General features: G+C 54.7%; 1 protein-coding gene across 2 annotated transcripts; it reads left to right on the forward strand.

Annotated features, from left to right (window-relative positions):
- Nucleotides 1-13,130, forward strand: WNT6 (Wnt family member 6). Of its 2 annotated transcripts, none has more exons than XM_074313451.1 (4): nt 1-327; nt 10,036-10,256; nt 10,464-10,798; nt 12,258-13,130. In XM_074313451.1, the coding sequence occupies exons 1-4, from the start codon at nt 248-250 to the stop codon at nt 12,711-12,713; spliced, it is 1,092 nt and encodes a 363-aa protein (XP_074169552.1). In that variant the 5' UTR covers nt 1-247; the 3' UTR covers nt 12,714-13,130. The 2 variants fall into 2 exon arrangements, with proteins under 2 accessions (XP_074169552.1, XP_074169542.1); XM_074313441.1 differs by having other exon boundaries at nt 12,302-13,130.
- The last annotated feature ends 5,912 nt before the right edge of the window (nt 13,131-19,042 follow it).

Raw genomic sequence — 19,042 nt, forward strand, 5'->3', positions numbered from 1 at the left:
CCCCCAGCTCTGATTTCTTTTCCCGAGCGAGCTCGGCAGGAGACACAGGCGCTGGCTGCCCGGTCCGCTCTCCGCCTCCGCCGCGCCCTCCTCGCCCGAGATGGGCCCCCCCACCGCCGCCAGAGCCATCGCCTCCAGGCCGCCGCCGCCGTCGCCGCGCTCGCCCTGAAGCCCGGGCCCCGGCGCCCACCGGCTGGCTCCGCAGCCTCGCCCCCTGCCCGCACCGGCCGGCAGTAGAGCGGTCACGATGCTGCCGCCGGTGCCCTCCCGCCTCGGGCTGCTGCTGCTGCTGCTCCTGTGTCCGGCGCACGTCGGCGGACTGTGGTGGTGAGTGCTGCATCGGCTGTCCCGGTGCGGCTCCGGACGCTGGAGGGTGGGGACCTCGCGACAGATTGCACCGAACCGTGGTCCCGCTGCCTCCGGGCTCTACCTGCGCGCAGGGGAGGTGCGGGGGAGGTGCGTACCGCTCTCCTGCCGGCCTCCGCCAGGGACACTTTTGAACTGCCACTTGGGCGGCTCTAACCTACCCCCACCCCCGAACATTCTACTGTATTTCCTCCTCCCGTGTCCTACATACCATCTCCCTCCTTGGTTATGCGCTCAATCCAGGTCACCGAGGAATTGGCGGGTGGGTAGGAAAGAGCTACGGGGGAGACAGGGGGAAAGATCTGTAGTCAGAGATCCGAAGAAGAGAGTGTGCGAGGAGGGCTGGATTTGGGGAAAAGAGAGGAACAAGGTGGGAAGCCACAGTCAGGTAGAGTCAAACAGCTGCCTCTTCCCCGCCCCACTTTGCCCCCCAATCCACCAGCTTCTCTCTGGGTTCCTTCAGAGCGGGCGGCAGTGGCGGGGAAGGGATGGAAAGGGGAAACTGAGTCAGGACCTTGGCTTTCTTTATTTCCTCCTCCCTGAGCAAAGAAGAGGAGGGAAGGCAGGAAAGGGACCCAGGCACCTAGGCCTTCCAGATGTGGGGTCAAAGATAAAGTAAATGTGCAGCTCAGGAGGTACTGGGAACCGGGGGGAGTACTCGTGAAAGGGAGGGAGGCCTGGACAGCCAAGAGATGAGGATGTCTTTCCGGAACTGGCCCTAACTAAGAGCAGACACCAAGGCAGTGAAGGTTGCTGAAACTTTGAGTTTGGTGGGACTGGGCAGGGGCTGAGAAAGTGGGTGCCCAGTCGGGACCGCCGGGATATCTGGATCCCGCAGACTTTTTTCCCTTCCCAGTCTCCTGAGCTGCAAAGACCCGCCCGGAATAGTTCAGTGTTTAGAGAGGAGGGATTTGGACAATACCGCTGATGTATCAGCCAATCCTAAGAAGGCAGGGCCTTGCTATTTACATATCGCCTTGTCATTGGCTGGATTCTCTACACTCCACTCCTCCCCCACTGCCGGATTTGGAAGGAGGGGTGGAGCAGGCAGATAGATCCCTCTCTTCCAGAGAGAAAAAGAGCTGGATGCCCACACAGGGAGCTGCTGGCCGAGATCCCTCTTCCGAGATGAGGGAGAGACGTCCCTTGGGGGTGTCAGTGAGGGGGCAAATCGAGGACGACCCAGGTCCGGGCTAGGGAACATGCGTTCTTTGATCATGGCTTAGCATAATGCAGTAGCAGCTTTGACATAGACCTGAGATCTAATCTTGGCCACTTGTTAAGTCTGTGACCTTGGGCAAGTCACTTCTCATTGCCCCCCAACGTCTCAACTGTAAAATAGTCAAACAGCCCCCCTACCTGGCAGTCTGATAGGAGGATTCGGTGGGATGATTTACAAAATGATCTGACATTGGGAGGTGTTCCATAAAAGTAAGTCCCCTCCCCCACATCCCAGGTTTTCCTGGCCAGAGACCTCATGGGTGCAAAGGGGGATTCATTTAAATTTAAAGTCCAGGGTCTCAAGCAAAACACACCTTTCCTAACTTTGCCCTTTCTCAAGGTATGTGGACAAGGTTCTCTCTCTCTCCCTGATGGTCATCGCCTTCCCTCCCCTCCTCCATTTGTCCAAAATATTCTCCTCCTTCCAGTTAAAATGATACTTTCTCCATGAAGCTGTCCCTCTGTCTTCCCTCCCTTGCCTTCTCTGAGCTCCCAATGCAGCCCATGCATTGCGGAGCTGTGCCAGTTACTGCATTTCACTGACAACCATCTCCTCTTGGGTCTTTCTTCCCTGCTCCTGGAAGGCAGAGCCTTGGTCTTTGGGGCCCTGGAGGCTAAAGGTGCTGGGGACAGTTCTGTGGAGTATTGCTGAATTTGTTGATTCATCTTTCTGGGGTTTGTATCTGTGGGGGGTTCCTTTGTTCAGGAAGGGCTGCTGGGTGAGAGCCAAACCTGAGGGAGGGAGACCTGGTCCAGTGGAGACTGACCCTGAAGCTGGGGAGCAAGGAGTGGGGGAGGAGGTGAGGAGGGCAGGTGTGGGAGAACACAAAGGCCTTCATGGCCACAGCTGCAGGGTGAGCAGGGTGAAGAGTGAGGGGCTGGGGTGATAAGGTGTCTAGAGACTGCCTCTCTCAGATGCTTCTCAGAGAGAACCTGCCTCTCCCCCCTGCCTCGGCCCCCTCACTTTCCTCTGCCTGTTTCTGATACTTCATTCCTTTGGTCTGAGCCCACATTCCCTTTCTCAGAAACTCTGATTCTGCTTGCTTACACTCCTGGCCCCTCCATACCCCATCATTGCCCTGCAAGATCAGGTTTGGGCGGGTGGGCCAGACCCAACATCCCAGGTGGCCTGAGGCTCCTGCCACTCTTTGTCCCACTCTCCCACCCCCCATCGTCACTCCCCCACCCCAACCCACCCCACCCCGCTTCACTTCAGCTAGGAGCTTTTTCAGGCCAGGAACTTCCAGGCTGTTCCCTGATGTCTAGGACCTGCTTGCTGGCCCTCTTCTCTGCTCCCCAGAGAATGCTGGCCAGGTCAGGGCTCCGGGGCAGACAGGAAAGCGGCAAGACCTGCAATTCACTGCAGTCTCCTCTGACATCCTGGCAGCAGCCAGTCTGGGAGCCCAAGAGGACCCCAGGAACTCTGAGTGACAGGCCTGTCCTGGTAGGAAAGGACGGTCCTGGAGGGCAGTGGCCTGGGGCCCTGGAATAGTCTCAAGAACCTGACTCCAGGTTCCAGAAGTTTCCTTTTCACTCCTTTCCCACTCTTCCTCCTTCCCCTGTTGCAGTTTGTGCTTTCTAAACTCTGCCTCCAGCCTCTCTTTCTGCCATCTGTAACCCTAGCCTTGTGAATCGCAGAATTCCAGATTCCAGGACATTGGCCAGGCAGTCTTGAGTCCATCTTGTCTAGCCCACTGCCTTCAGGCCGTCTAGCCTACCTCTGGCCCGGACAGATCCCATCTTAAGAATGAGACAGAAAGGGAAAGGCTATGGCTTCCTGGTCACCAGCTCCACCCCTTCTACCTGCTCCCTGCCCTCCTCCAGGAAGTTCTTCTCAATGTCTGACCCATCTTTATACCTTCAATTACTGGATGGAGGAAATAGCTCACACTCACAGCATAGCCAAATCAATCTCCCTTCTTCCATGTTCCTCTTTCTGTTTTGTATTTTCTATGAAGGGAACTAACCCTCCCAATGTTCCACTCGGAAAAACACCACCCAGGCTCTCTCTCTTCCCCCATCTCATTTTGATTTTCACCCCCACCCCCACCCTACCTTCCCTTATAGAAACAGGAGCCAGAGGCCTAGGACAGCCTCATCTCTGGCCCCACAGGGAGTCAGAGAAAGGACCAGACTTCTTTCTGATACCCAAGCTTTCCAGCTGTGACCCCCACCCCAGGCTGGGCCTGTCCACCCTTCCCATCCCATTTTTATCTGGGGCCCCTGACCCTTCGTGGGCAGTCCTGTTGACGGCCCTGGCCAGGCTTGGGGTGGAGTGGGGGTGGGGGTGGGGCGTCCATGCCGTCCCACCCTCCAGGCCTCTGGCCTTGGCAGCTTACCCTGGTGGGAGACAATGCGGCTGTGAGCAGAAAAGGGCAGGGGCAGAAGGAGGCCGGCTTGATCTGGGCCAGAGCATGCCCTGAGCCCACCAGAGTCCTGGCACTGTGACACTTCCTGGTGGGGGTGCAGTCCCCCCCCTGCCCCGTTCTCATCTGGAGCCAGGAGTTGGTGGGGGGAAGTCAGTGAGAGGCTTGATCACCAGGGCCCAGTGAGGGGGATTCCAGAATGTGTACTTTGATGGAGAAAGGCAGTTGTGGAGAGGATGAATCGAGGGTGGGGCAGGCAACCAGGCCATGGTCAGGCTGGCAGCAGGGCACCCAGCCAACCGAGGCAGGAGGCACTCAGGGAACATATCAGCCTGTCCCTGGGGACTAGGGAGAGGGCCCTCTAGCCTGCACCCGACTTCCTGCCTGGAGTGTGGTGGGAGGAGACCTTGGGTGCTTCCCCTGGACTGCCTCAGGAACTGAGGCGGGGAAAAGTTCACTGGGAGAGTCCTGCCACGTTCCACCTGGCCTCTCTGGCTGGTTCTTCCAGCTCTCAGTCTCCCATTTAATCCAGAAATGAGACCAAGAGGGACTGAGAGATCATCTGGTTCAATTTTCTCCCTCACAGTGAGAAGTCCAGCAAAGTCCGAGCACAGGATGCGGGCAGTGAAAGACTGAGGCCCAGAGCCCACCTCCTTCTGCTGAGGATCTCACCCTGGTTGCTTTGAGGGGTGGGGTCAGGAAAGGGGTTCAGGGCCTTCCACAGGCCCCTTCTGCTCCCCCATGCCCACCCTCACCTGGGTGCTCCCCACCTCAGTATGGGAGAGCGAAAGACACATGACAGACTCTCCTCCCAGGATCCAGTGGAGAGCCAGTGTGTCCCCTCCGTGGTCTCCCACGGCCCTGATCAATAGGAAACCTCTTATGTGGTGAAGTCCGTCAGGGAAAGGAAAGCCCCTGCCTCTCCCAAGAGAGCTGGGAAGGAGAGAAGTGTGAGGAGCTGGAAAGGGCAGTTTCCAGGAAGGGGCAGAGGGAACCAAATTGGGGCGGGGTGGGAGAGGGGTGGAATGGGGTGGTGGGTGGCTGGTGGGGAGGCAGGGGTTAATGGAGCTGGGGCATCACTGGCTTTGATGTGGTAGTTGGGGTGGGGGTAGGGACTGGGGGAGGGGGAGCAGTAATTACTGAGTTAGACAGAGCAGGACAGGACAGGCGGGCGGGCACAGGCCCGGGCCCAGCCGCCTCAGCAGCTGTCAGGCAACATTTTTCTGCCCCTTCTCCACCACCCACCTCCCCCACCCCCGTGCAGCCCCCACCCACAGCCCCAGGGTTCAGGGCTCCCTCTGCTGGCTCCTGGAAGGTGGGGGTCAGTGAGGGACCCTGGGGGTGAGTGTGGGTATGAAATACAGGGAAGCTGGCTGTGAGACCCTTCAAAGGACATTGGCATCCAAAGGGTCTGTGATCGCCTCCGCTTCAATAATCTACCCAGGAGTGCTTGCTGGGGAAGGGGAGGGGTCGTGGAGTGTGCTTCTGGTCCCTAGGGGAGGAGGGACGTGGATCCAGGCTGAGAAGTAAGGGCAGAAAGTTGGAGAAAAGGGTGTTCTCAGGAATCCACAAAGCCTGCCTGTCCTCCTGCTGTTTGCCCTGCACCATGTAGGCAGAGAGATGACTAAGGTGTGAATAGGAAGACAAAAAACACTGGTGGAAGCCCAATCTCTGGACAGGCTCTATCCATATGTCACCGGGGAAGCAGGCAGGTGTCATTATTTGTTCCCATTTTACAGTTGCAGAAACAGGCTCAGAAGGTTAAGCTCCTCATCACTCAACAAATACTAAGGGCAACCTCTCACGCTAGGGATTCGCTCAACATCATAGAACAAGCAAACGGCAGAGCCCAAATCCAAACACAGGTCCACTGGATCCCCACAGCCTTGAGTGTGCTCTGCTATTGACGTTATGTTTCTTCGTGAGATCTTTGTCTTTAATGAGTTTTCTGTCTAAATGGACAGATAAGACACGAAAAGATGACAAATCATTATGCCCCTGGTTGGATAACAAGCACCCCCAAATGAGTGGCAGGTGGGGTGGTGTAGAGGGGGAAGGTCAGTGAGGGCTGGGGGCGGGGTAGGGTGAGTAGGATCTGAGGTGAACTTAGAAAGATGCTGGGTAAGCATTTGATGACTTCGGGGTGGGGAGGGGTGGCTCTGAATCCAGAACTTGAGCAGTGCAGTCTGGGATGGCTGCAGAGTTAGCCAGTCCCTCTAGGAGTAAGCGCTGTGTGGACGATGGCATGCTGAGGTCTTCTGATACCTCTGGTGGCCATTTCCCTCTGGCCCCTTGGTTTTTAAAATATTCACTTAAGTTTCTTGCAGTGGGGACCCCTGCACTGAGTGGCCAGGGTCAGTCATCTCCCTTCCCAGATTATTCATCTATATAATGGGGGTGAGGCTGGATCTGGACTACATGATCTCTGCCGTTCTCTTTGACCCTCTGAATCCAGGAAAAGGAAAAAGGCAGGTTAGGCCAGAACCCGGGACTGCCCGGGCTTAGATCTACAGATGTTGCCAGTAGGACCTGGCTGGCCCCTGATGCCACCTCACTCAGCTGGCTATTGATTCTATCAACCAAGGTCCCTGGGGGGAGTTCTTGGCACAGGCCAAGCTCGTTAGAATGGCTAACCCTAGGCTTGTCCCTTCTTGTCTGCGTACTGATTTCTTTTAAGGCTGTCCTCATTGTTTCTATGCCCAGGAATGTCGATTTGATTAAGATCTCAGACCCTACATATTCTATATTCTGTCTTACCACCACTGTGCCCCAGCCCTCAAAACATGCAGATGTCCCCCAAGGGGCACATCTTCTCGGCTGATCCCAGAACAATACTGACTCAGAGGCACCAACAGCAGAGTTCATGCCCTAGGGAAGCAGAAGGGAAGGAAGGAGGATAAAGGAAAAGGAGAGTCTAGGGGAGCTATTTCTTGATAAGGAGTCAAGTGTTAAAGTTAGAGGGGGTATGCGAGCCTTTCATGCTAACTCCTCAGGTTTCAGAAGCCCTGAGAGGGACCTGACTTGCCCAGAGTGGCTCAGCTCACCCAGAGCTGACTGTGACCAGGGCACTGAAGCGAGGGCTCGGTGTTTTACCCCACGTCCCCTGCCACTCCTTTTCTGGAATTTCCTTTCCTGTGACTTGAGGATGGGAGCGAGGACAGGAGGGCAGGGAGCAAGCTGGTCCCTTGGGATTCTGGCTGCTACTATTGCCCATCCCTTCTCCTGATCAGCTTGTAAACAAGTCTAGTTCCCAGGCAGCCAGCCAGCCTGGGGAGCCAGACCCAGACCAGGAACTGACTCTGGGGCAGCCCTTCAACCCCAAGAAGGGCCAGCCCCACCTCCTGAAAGGGCCCTGCCCTTCATGCTCCTCTTGATTTCTCTATCTCTAGCCCCTGGGAAGCAGACAAGGTCAAGAAGGTTTTGCCTTTCTCTCCTGCATCCCCCCTCCCTCTCCTGCTTTCCTAGGGCAGGAGGAGGGAGAGGAGAGGAATGGAGGCAGAGTAACCTTGGGAAGATAAGGCCAGTCAACCTTGGGAAAGTAGGGAGTTAGCAGAGGGCAGGGTTGGGGAAAGAAGACTAGGGAATTTAGCAGCATAGGAGGGTGGGGAGGTGAGTTTGCAGAGTCCCAGACTCAGAGTCCTGGGCATGTAGGTGGCAGGAGAGGAACTGGACAGCCTGGGGAGGATTGTTTCCCTGCCTCTGAATCCAGTGGGGGAAATACAATGTTTACAAAAATTAATTAGGAGTCATAAAATGACATATGGACAGGGGCTGGGCTCAAGTGAGGAATGAATGTGGGCTCATTCATTCATTCAAAAACGTGTGTTAAATGGTATTCATTGTAGTATTATAATACTTGCTCATAATATGCAAATTTTGTTTAAAGTTGGGGATGGGGGATAGAAATTAAGCACCTAAAAATCTGCTAGGAGACAAAGGAGAATGACAGTCCTGCCTCAAGGTGCTGTGGTCTTACCTACTGACCATGTACGACCATGCTGGAAGCTGCCTCAAGTTCTCTTTTTTTTTTTTAATTTTATTGGGGAATATTGGGGAACAGTGTGTTCCTCCAAGGACCCATCAGCTCCAAGTCGTTGTCCTTCAATCTAGTTGTGGAGGGCACAGCTCAACTCCTAGTCCAGTCACCGATTTCAATCTTAGTTGCAGGGCGTGCAGCCCACCATCCCATGTGGGTATCGAACCAGCAACCTTGTTGTTGAGAGCTTGTGCTCTAACCAACTGAACCACCCAGCACCCACATGCCTCAAATTCTTTTTGTAATGAGGTGGAATAAGTAGATGGGGGGGGATAGATAGATAGATAGATAGATAGATAGATAGATAGATAGATAGATAGATAGATAGGGACTGATCAACTCTTGAAGGTCACTGGGAGCCAGCTTGGCTGCCCTACCCTTGGCTCACTCCCCACTGCTCTAGGGTTGGGAAAGTGTCGAGGTTGGACCTTTCCAGGCTGCAGTTGGAATGCAGGGATGGGCAGGTTCTAAGCACGGTGGAGGGAAGGTCTCCCTTTCCACTAAGGAGAGAACTTCAGCTCCTGGACTACCTGGGTAGCTACGGAGGATGACAGTGACCTGTAGGGTGTGTGTGTGTGTCAGGAGACCTTAAAGGACTGAGCTTACACATCTTCCTGCATCTCACTCCTCAGTGTTGAGAAGTTCTACCTTAAGACCTAAATTCCTCTTGCTGCTAAGCCCATTACACCTCATTGTTGTGAGGCCAGAACATGCCTGGGCAGCCTGTACTTGTGGAGCAAATGGGGACAGTGGGGGCGGGTGTATACTAAAGCTAAACTGAAAAGAGGCCACCTTGACCTTTGACACCTATCTGCCACCATTTTCCTCTACATTTTCTGTCTCCTAGTGTCACTTCTCTCTCCCCATCCCAGAGTCTTTTTCTGCCCTCTGCTGAAGGGTTTCTGAGTGGTCTCAAATTACCTTCAGCTCCCATGTGCTCAACCCACTCATTCCTACAAGAAAGGGATCCCAGTTAAGCATTCAAATAAGAGCAATCTGATGAAAGCCCTTTCATTACACCCAGGTGTGAATACCCAGCTGACTTAGCCTTCAGGGGTCTGGTACATGGAAACCAAATGGTAGCTCCCTTGTCAGGTGGAATGAAGGCTGGAAATAGAGGGATTTCTGAAAGTGTGTGGAACTTCCCGAGGTCTTTACCCACCCAGCCAGTATCCCCTGTCTCCAATCAGCTATGTCACCCCAGTACAGAGGGCTTGGCTTGCCGCCATCCAGCTCTAGAAAGGCCACAGATCCTGGAGCAGGAGAAGGGTCAGTGGAACCTACTTCACAGCACTTCAGAGTCTCCGTTCCCAACTCCTTTCTCCTGCTTTCCAGTTCAGGGTAACAGGGTGAGAAGTCCCATCTTAGAGATCAAAGCCCAGCCTTCCCATTTTACAGAAGGAGAAACTTGGGCTAGAGAGGGGGTGTGACTTTCTTCAGAGGCTCCAATCCCCTGCAATTCTAACATCCCATGGCTTTCTATATACCTGGGATTGCCCCTGCCTTTCTAGCATCAAGGCTGTTCGGCTGACACACATCCGGCTTGTGGTCCACTAAGACCAGATTTCTTTCTGATACTGCCTATTTTTCTTTAGTATCTATACATACTTTCTTTTCTTTGATAGCCTTCTTGATCTACCTTCTGTTAATTTCTTCCTTGTCTCCCTTTTGGGCCTGGCCTGTTGAATTTTAGTCTTGGCCTACCTGGTGCCAGCTGTCTTCACCTTGAGTCAAATTCCTATGAAGATTTATTAATGAAGATGTACACAGAAGGATAAGACTGAATCCTTGCTCTATAGCAGTCTAGACTCTAGTTAAGAGCTGACACAGACATGGATGGGATGATAAGAGAACCTGAGAGAAGAATGTCAGTCTCAGTTGGGGAGGGCAGGTGGGTAGGTGGGTGGGGGAGAGGCATGTCCCAGCTCCTGGCTGCGGCCTGAATGGGCTGGTCACACACACACACACACACACACACACACACACACACACACACACACGGGCCCTTTGAGTTATACCCCTGACCTGCTGTGTTTTGCTTCCCAGGGCAGTGGGCAGCCCCTTGGTCATGGACCCTACAAGTATCTGCAGGAAGGCACGGAGGCTGGCAGGGCGGCAGGCCGAGTTGTGCCAGGCAGAGCCAGAAGTGGTGGCCGAGCTAGCACGGGGTGCCCGGCTTGGGGTTCGAGAGTGCCAGTTCCAGTTCCGTTTCCGCCGCTGGAACTGCTCCAGCCACAGCAAGGCCTTTGGGCGCATCCTGCAGCAGGGTCAGTGTGAGAGGGGACCTGGGGTCCAGGGGAGAGGTGGAGGTTTGGGGAGGCTGCCGGAGCCCCATCTCTCCCATGGATCTCCGGGCACCCTGTCCAGACCCTGTCTCCCAGGCCCTCCCAGCCCCTACCTCACTGCCTCGCCCATCACAGCCCCCCAGGACAGCTTTGGTGCTGCCAGCTGACTGTCCCTCCCTGCCTCCACAGACATCCGGGAGACGGCCTTTGTGTTTGCTATTACTGCTGCAGGCGCCAGCCACGCGGTCACTCAGGCCTGCTCCATGGGCGAGCTGCTGCAGTGTGGCTGCCAGGCGCCCCGAGGGCGGGCCCCACCACGACCCCCGGGCCTGCCAGGCACCCCTGGGCCCCCTGGCCCCACGGGCTCCCCAGATGGCAGTGCTGCCTGGGAATGGGGAGGCTGCGGTGATGACGTGGATTTCGGGGATGAGAAGTCGAGGCTCTTTATGGACGCTCGGCATAAGCGGGGACGTGGAGACATCCGTGTGTTGGTGCAACTTCACAACAATGAGGCAGGACGGCTGGTGAGTATGGGCAGGAATGTGTAAGAGTACACACTCCTTGCGCGTGAGTGTGGAAATGTGTGAGTGTGTCGGTGGATGTGGGAGAGTGTGTTTGTGAGTGTGGGTGGGTGGATGTGTGGTGTCTGTGTAGGAACACATTAGTGGAACTGTGTGAGGAAGTAAGGGTGGGTAGTGTAGGAGTATATTAATGTGTGGGAGCCAGCATGACGGGGGGGCCACTAGGGAAAATGGCTGGGGGCCTGGATGGCCATGTAGGAGTTGAGATGGCCAGTCTAGGAGTCACTTGGGGGCATACCTCTGAGACAGAACAGGTGGGGTAAACTTTGGGGTACGTAAAGATGTGGCTGCCAGGGTAGGGACAGAGGAGGGAGACAAAGGTTGGGGATGAAAGGAAGGACAGAAGCTCGGGCAAAGTTATGAGGTCTAGAGGTAGGGAAGCCAGGAGAGCTGAGGGAGGCCTGGAAAGGGGCTAGAATAAGCCCAAGAGGCAACAGGCTTGGAAAGGAGTGAAGGACAAAGAGTAGATCCTGGTGGAGGTGGGAGGGGGGTCAAGCAGAGGCCAGGAAAGCTGTGACTCAATCTGGGCTCTTGTCAACTGGCTGCCTAGCAACCCCAGACCAGGCCGTGCCCAGGACCCCAGCAGCCTCTCCCCTTCCCTCTGCAATGAGGGCCCCAGGAGCTACTGTTTAGGGACAAGAAAGCTATCTGGGTCACATGTTTCCAGGAGGAAGGAGAGGGCCTGGGATGGGGAGGAGGACACAAGTATCTGTAATTCAGATTGGCCTCTGGTCACTGAGCTTCTGCAGATTGTCTTCCTGGGTCATTTGACCCCATATCTCTGGTGCAGTTGTGACTCTCAGACACAAATAGCAAATAAAGGGCAGGACTCTTGGGTCCCAATTCTCAGTAGTGCGTCTACAGTGGGGCCTCCTGCACCCTATGCCTCAATTCTAGGGTGCTCTAAGGACACCCACACACACATCCTGTGTCCTCTAGGGTTTGGGCCTGAGGTATTGGGCAGGGGGAGGAAAGGGGACCCAGAGAGGAATGTCCTGACAGGCCCACATACCTGTCGGAGAGGGTTGGGAGGGGTGGTGGAGACAGACGGTTCTGCCTCTACTCAGCCCTGCCTGGGGCTGTGAGGGTTGGCAGGAGGAAGAGGTGCGACAGCTACCACCTTCCCCCTCCTCCAGGGAGGATCTCACCCTTGCTGTCCATTCGACTTTCTCCTCGATTCCCTGTCTTGGGATCTTGGAATCTCTGAGCACATTCTCTCCCCCACGTCCCACTTCTCATACTCCGCCATCATTTTTCTTTCTTCTCCTCTCCGAGCTGTCGCTCCCTTGATTTCCTCATTCTCACCTTTCGCTTTCTCTCTTTTTTTTCCCTACTCTTTCCTCCCTTTGGTCCACGCCCCCATCTTACTTTGTGTCGGTCGTCTGGGCCTCTCCGCACCCAGTACCCCCATCTGTCCCCATCTGCCCACTCCTCTGCTCCCCGCAGGCCGTTCGAAGCCATATGCGCACCGAGTGTAAGTGCCATGGGCTGTCGGGCTCGTGCGCGCTGCGCACCTGCTGGCAGAAACTGCCTCCGTTCCGCGAGGTGGGCGCGCGGCTGCTCGAGCGCTTCCACGGCGCCTCGCGTGTCATGGGCACCAACGATGGCAAGGCTCTGCTGCCCGCCGTCCGCAGTCTCAAGCCGCCGGGCCGCGCTGACCTGCTCTACGCTGCTGACTCACCCGACTTCTGCGCCCCCAACCGGCGCACCGGCTCGCCAGGCACTCGGGGCCGCGCCTGCAACAGCAGTGCCCCGGACCTCAGCGGCTGCGACCTGCTGTGCTGCGGCCGCGGGCATCGCCAGGAGAGCGTGCAGCTCGAGGAGAACTGCCTGTGCCGTTTCCACTGGTGCTGTGTAGTGCAGTGCCACCGCTGCCACGTGCGCAAGGAGCTCAGCCTCTGCCTCTGACCCGCCGCGCGCCTCTCTGAACTGAGCGCGGAGCCGCCTTTCGGTACCTGCGCGACCTCTGGGCTCCAGCAAGGGGCGCTGGCCCTGACCCAGCTTTCCCCTACACGCAAGTCCATCTCCCAAGCCTCTGGAAACTGCGAGGCCGGGAGGCTTGAGTTATACACGCGCCCAGGCAGGCCCAGGGCACCGGAGTGGGGCCCGAGAGGCACTCTGGGGGCTTCTGGGAGAGACTGTACAAGCCCTCTCTCCTCCGCCCCAGATGGAAACCAAAGAACCCTTCTCTAGGCCTCTGGATGATGGGCTCCTCAGAACTGCTGGTCATGGGTTGGGTGGGTGAGTTTAATATCAATAAAGATATTTAAACCGATAGGACTGGGCCCACAGTTTGGGAGGGAGGCGGGTCTCCTGCGGGTTTGTCCCGGGGCCAGGCTCTGAAAGGAGTATCTAAAGGGAACTACATAGAACTAGCAATTCAGGGCTCATCACCTTGGGTTCCTATCTTCCCTCCTATGGGACTGGGCTCTCCTGGCAACTGTGGTGAGGAGTGCTAAATCTTCCCTTGGCATTCTTCTTGTTCACTCTTGTCACACAGCTGGGGCCTGGCTCTGCAAGCTGGGGAGGAAGTCACGATCCCGCTTTAAAGAAGCAGACTGAGAGGATCTGGGGAAAGAGGACCGGAAGCTTCTGTTGGTGCACCCAGCTCTCAGTTCACCCCTCATCTTAATTCTAGGGGAGTGTGACATTTTTATCTGCCCTTCTGTTTCTGTGACCCTTGGGGAATTCGTGGGTAGACTTTTAGGGCCATCCAAGCCCATAGGATTAAAGCACTTTATGAACTGTAGAATGTGATGAAATATGTTATTAGTACCATCAGACTTACCACTGAAACTAACTTCACTCCCATTACCATGGAAAAGACTGCCCAGAACAGCATTTCTAATTGCACATTGAGGGAGATGAAGAAAAGTTGTCCCAAGGTTTCTCTTGGCACCCGACCACGTTTCCTTCTTCGTGGTTTTTTCCCAGGAAGCTGATAGTGAGCAGGAAGGGAAGAAAGGAGGGTTTGGGGTTCTGAGTTCTCCAGAGCTAAACCTCTTCCTCCAGAGAGAATGAGGGAGGGCATAGCTAAATGGGTGGGATTCAGAGCCCCCAATTTCCCCACAATCCAAATACTGCAGTGGACTGACACCCCATCAAGGTAGGTAGGGCAAAGCAAGAGCTTTGAACTCAGGCGCTCTGAGTTTGAAGCTGGTGCTGCTGCTTAGTTTACAGTATAGGCCATGTTAGTCTCAATTTCTTTACCTGTATAATGGGAATATCATCCTGTTTCAGTTATACATTCTGCATAACAAACAACCCCAACATAACTTCTCACTGATCCTTTAGGTCAGGAATTTGTCAAAACTCAGCTTAGTGGTTCTGCTCCTTATGGTAGAACTATTAGCTGTGGTCATTCATTCAGCTGTATTCCAATGGTGCTGAGCTGGGCTAGATAGTCCAAGAGGCTTCACTCATATATGTCCAGTGCCTCAGAGCTTCTCCAGTGGTCTCCTTCTCTCCATGTGCCTAGCTTGGGCTTCCTCACAGCATGGTGGTCTTAGTGTAGTTGAACTACTTACATAAAGCTGGCTTTCTGGGTGGCCAGATGGCTCAGTTGGTTAGAGCGTGAGCTCTGAACAACAAGGTTGCCAGTTCAATTCCCACATGGGCCAGTAAGCTGCGCCCTCCACAACTAGACTGAAGACAACTAGCTGCTGCTGAGCTTCCGGAGGGGCGACCGGATGGCTCAGTTTGTTAGAGTGTGAACTCTCAACAACAAGGTTGCCGGTTCAATTCCCGCATGGGATGGTGGTCTGCACCCCCTGCAACTAAAACAGAAACTGGACTTGGAGCTGAGCTGCTCCCTCCACAACTAAATCGAAGGACAATGACCTGGAGCTGATGGGCCCTAGAGGAACACACTGTTCCCCAATATTCCCCAATAAAAAATTTTTTTCAAAAAGCTGGCTTTTAAAATAGACTGGCCAAACTCAAAGGCAGAAGCTGCATGTCACCTCTTAAGGCCCAGCCTTAGAAGTTACACGGCATTGCTGTCACTCCCTATTGAATGAAACACAAGTCACAGAACCAGCCAAAATTCAAGGGAAGAGGAAATAGACTCCAAGTCTCAATGGGAGAGTGGCAAAGAATTTGCAGCCATCATAATCCATTCTATATTTTCACAGAATTATGGGGAGGATGTTTTTGAACTATGAAAAGCACTTAGTACAGCATTTGACACTATGTGTCAAATTTACGTTTAATAAATGGTTACTATCAGTTACTATCAGAATGGGGATAGAAAGCTGATATCTTGCAGATATTAGGCAGGCTCTCTGTAAATGAAGATGCCCAACTCAAACTAACTTGGGCCAAAGAAAATTAACGGGCCTTATACCTGGGAAGTCCAGGGGTAAGACTGAATTCAGGCACAGCTGAACTGAGGGACCCAAAGGATGTCATAAGTCTCTTTCCCCTCCCCCACATCTCTTGTTTCTGCTATCTCTGCCTCTCTTTTCCTGCTGTTCTCATTCTCTCCTGCAGCAGACAGACTTTCTCTAAGTGGCATCCCTACGCCTACATTCTTAGAGCTGGTAATCTGAAAAACAATGGCCTTCTCAGCAGAAGTCCTGAGGAAGACCCTGGTTGGGTCAGCTCGGGTCACTTGCCTGTTCCTGAACCAGTAACAACGTCCAGGGAGATGTACTACCATGACTGGGATTGGCAGCGCCCCTAGGACCACAGGGAATGGGGGCACAGGGAATAGAGGAGAGTCCTTCAAATGACGCAGAAGGAAGGGGAACTTTTCCTAGATGTAACAGACCTTAACCATGGCTTCCAATGTATCTGCCCTCCCCCTACAACCCGCCTGCCTCCACTATACGGCGTAGGCTGGTTCATCCTTCAAGGATCAGGTCAGGACCCCAGGGTGGCATGTATGGAGAGGGGGGTGTTGGGAGAAGGAAGGAGTATCTGGGTTCTCCTTCCTGTTTCCTCCTGGCTCCCTCAGGTCAAATGCCTGGGCTTCGGAGAAGTGTCATGGAGAAGTTGGACTCAGAATCTCTCAATCCAAGTGGGCTTGGATGATTTATCAAGGGGGGAGAGTGGAACTGGCATCGTGGGCTACATGGAATTGAAATGAAGCTCCGTATAGACAGGGTTTACATTCACAGCTCTGCCTTCCCCAGAGCTCTGTGCTGGGTACAATACTTTTAAAATGATCTCCTGCACTTCCCTCCAAGACCACCAGAGGGTGCACAGAGCCCAGTTTCTTCATTAAAAAAAACCAACAGACAAGACCGGGCAGGATATCTGGGGAACTCAAGAGTCGTGGGCAGGAAAGGGTAGGGTGAAAGGAAGCAAGGAGACCCATGGACAGCTTGGGTCAAGCTGCTAGGGTTCCAGACTGTCTGGGACCTCTCGGCTGGACCAGACCTAGGGCTGGGATGCCTGCCTCCCAGTCTTTACTTCCAGGTCCTGAAGTAGGAGGGGGTGGTATGGGGGTGGGTGATGATGGACATCCTTTCTCATGATGCCAGGGAGGGAAACTGAGGCAGCGGAATGAACTGAGATCAACCCAAGCAGGTTAAAAGGTATTCAGAGGAAGTAACATGACACAGTGACAAAAGGCCTAGTTTGCTAACTGGACCTTGATTGATCACTTACTCTGCGTCTCAGTTTCCCCCTCACGAAATGCAGATGCCTGGTAGCTTTAGTACGTTGTAAGAGTACACTGCAATCTTCAAACTTTAGTCACATGTTAGTGGTCCATCTTCTGTGACCAAGCCCAGCAGGAGGCTGGGAACTGTCATCTGTGAAAGGTAAGAGTGATGGCCGGAAAGGCACCATTTTGACCATTATCCTGGTCCCCGTTAAGCTCAGAAATGGCCCTGCACTCTTCCACTGCTGCCTGGTAAGGGGGTTGGAAGCAGAGCTCAGAAATGCTCCATCACATCACCCCTCCTTGCTCACCCCATTGCTCAGCCCCAGGCATAGTCTGAGCCATCAAGCTTTCCCGCTGGCTGAGTGGTGAGGGACATGTGGAACTGGGGAATGGGGGAAGAGCACAGAGATGCCCCAGATGTGTGCGTGACCACATCAGGAACAGCCAGAACGCAGGCAGATGGGTGGGGAGGCCGGCTGGAAGGCCCAGGATCAGCCTGAGGCCGAGGGCTCAGGAAGCATTTCCCTTTCCCTTTAATGACCAAATATTAAGAGTTTGGGAGACTGAAGCAGCAAGCTATGCCCCCTTACCTTGGTGACGGGGTGGTCCCTAAGACCCAAGCAATAGGACAAAGATCCCTCATTAGTCTAGGACTCCTTCCCTCTCTTCTTCACCAAAACAAACTTGCAGACTCACCCAGCAGGACTGAGCCTGGCCTGCGCTGGACTAACGCTGTGAGGGTCCCACCTGTTCTCACCCTGGTGCCTCTCCAGCCCTCCCTTCTCTGCAACCTCCTCCAGAGTCACCACAGCTGGAACCATTCTCTGAGCTGCCTTTCATCCCTGCTGCTCCCCCCAACCCCAGTGGGCCCTGTAATTGTGGTCTCCCAGCGGCGGCTGTGGGGGCTGGGGCTGGGCTGAGGGCCAGAACCCAGGGCAGGGCCAGGGCGGAGCATGGGGGCTGCTGATAGGGGTTTGCCCATGTCATGGATCATATGGGGCTGGGACTCCCATTGCAGGCACTCCTTCTGGGCCTCATCTCCACATATGCCAAGGCCTTGTGCCTCCATATGCCCTCTCCTGCCTGTACTGTGGAGAGGTGCCCCAGGCTTGGGCACTTCTAGATCCTCCTGACATCAGGCCGGAACCACACCTGAGCACAAACAAGGCTTGGGCATCGTGATTTGCCTCGAGGGGTTTTCAAAGACAGGGGCTTCCTCTGTCTCTCCTGTACAGCTCTAGCCTTCATAAACAGTGGAGGGTAGGGGAGCAAAGAGACCCTCCCTCATTAGAGGAAGAACAAAGGGAAAAAAATCAGCTGCGCAAGCAGGTCAGCAGCGTTTCTCAAATGTGGTCCTCACGAAAATCACTTGGGATACAGGTTATAAATGCAGACCCCAGGCTTTGCCCCGGGAAAGGCTGATTCAGAGGCTTGGGGCTAGAATCAGTGTTTCCCTCCATGGCCTATCCCAGGGGATGCATATGATGTATGGATCATGGGAAATGCTAGTGTGAGCACTAGACAGGGAGCATGAGGATAGAAACCCATTCAGGGTGTCGTGTTCTCAACTGGGTGTGTTCCTGATCCTTTCTGGGCCTCAGTTTCTCCAACGGCCAATGGGGGCATGACTCGCCACCTGGCTTGTCCCTGCTGGTGTCCTCTTCCACCCTGGGCTCATACCTCCTTCCTGTGTTGAGTCTGGTCCTGCCCTGTCTATGCCCAAACCCTTCCCAAACTCTAATCCCAAGCTGTCCCTGTGCCTGTAGCATGGTGGGGGAGGCTGGGGAGGGCAGGGGGTGGCTGGGGTCAAACAAGGCTCTGGTTGACGCAGACTGCTTCCTGCCCCTGGCTGTTTTCCTGTTGTCCAGCCAGACTGCTCCCCCCACTGCCCCAACCCCACCCCCAGCAGCCTCAAGCCCTTAATTCCTGACAGCTGCGGTGGCTGCAGGCAGCGATGGGGGAATGAAGGGGGGAATATACCGTCAGCCTGCTGTTGCTCAGGCTGCCCCCACCACCTGACAGTCTGGGGACAGGGAAGGCCCCACCCCTCTCCTCCAATTCCCCAGGGATGGCCAATTCCAGGAAAGGGCCCCTTTTGTCTCAGAGCCCAGAGGCTTGGGTAATTTGTCCTTAAATCAGGAGGGGTTCTCTTCAGACAGAGGGGGCAGTGAGGTTGGAAGGGGTGTGTGTGTAGAGGAGGATGCTACCGCCACAGTGGGAGTAGGATTCACTGTCAGGGCCCAGGTTAGAAAGTGAAACAGAAGCTGGCTCCTCTGTCCCCAACCCTCTGGCTCTCAGGCCCTTTCCTGGGTCCAGTACACTCACCCCATATTGAGATGAGCTCAGTGTTCAGCTCCTGTGGGAGGATAGAAGGGATTCCAGAGAGGAGGCTGGTGTTGGGGAGCTCCCAGAGGTCCAAGTAGAGGTGGCAGGGCCAGGACAAGCAGTACTCAGTGTTGGGGCCGCTCAGAATCAAGAGAACTGGGTTTGGTTCCAGCTCTTTCACCTACTTGCTGTGTGACCTTGAGTAAGTCATGCCCCTCTCTGAGCCTCAATATTTTTTTGTGAAATAAGAT

Source organism: Rhinolophus sinicus, linkage group LG01 (assembly GCF_036562045.2).
Source record: "Rhinolophus sinicus isolate RSC01 linkage group LG01, ASM3656204v1, whole genome shotgun sequence".
Taxonomy (NCBI): domain Eukaryota; kingdom Metazoa; phylum Chordata; class Mammalia; order Chiroptera; family Rhinolophidae; genus Rhinolophus; species Rhinolophus sinicus.

Bases quoted from the DNA above. Each gene is read 5' to 3' on its own strand.
- WNT6 (XM_074313441.1), top strand. From the start codon at position 248: ATGCTGCCGCCGGTGCCCTCCCGCCTCGGGCTGCTGCTGCTGCTGCTC. The intron at 328-10,035 runs GTGAGTGCTGCA...TTTGCTTCCCAG, and splicing joins CACGTCGGCGGACTGTGGTG to GGCAGTGGGCAGCCCCTTGG. The intron at 10,257-10,463 runs GTCAGTGTGAGA...CTGCCTCCACAG, and splicing joins TGGGCGCATCCTGCAGCAGG to ACATCCGGGAGACGGCCTTT.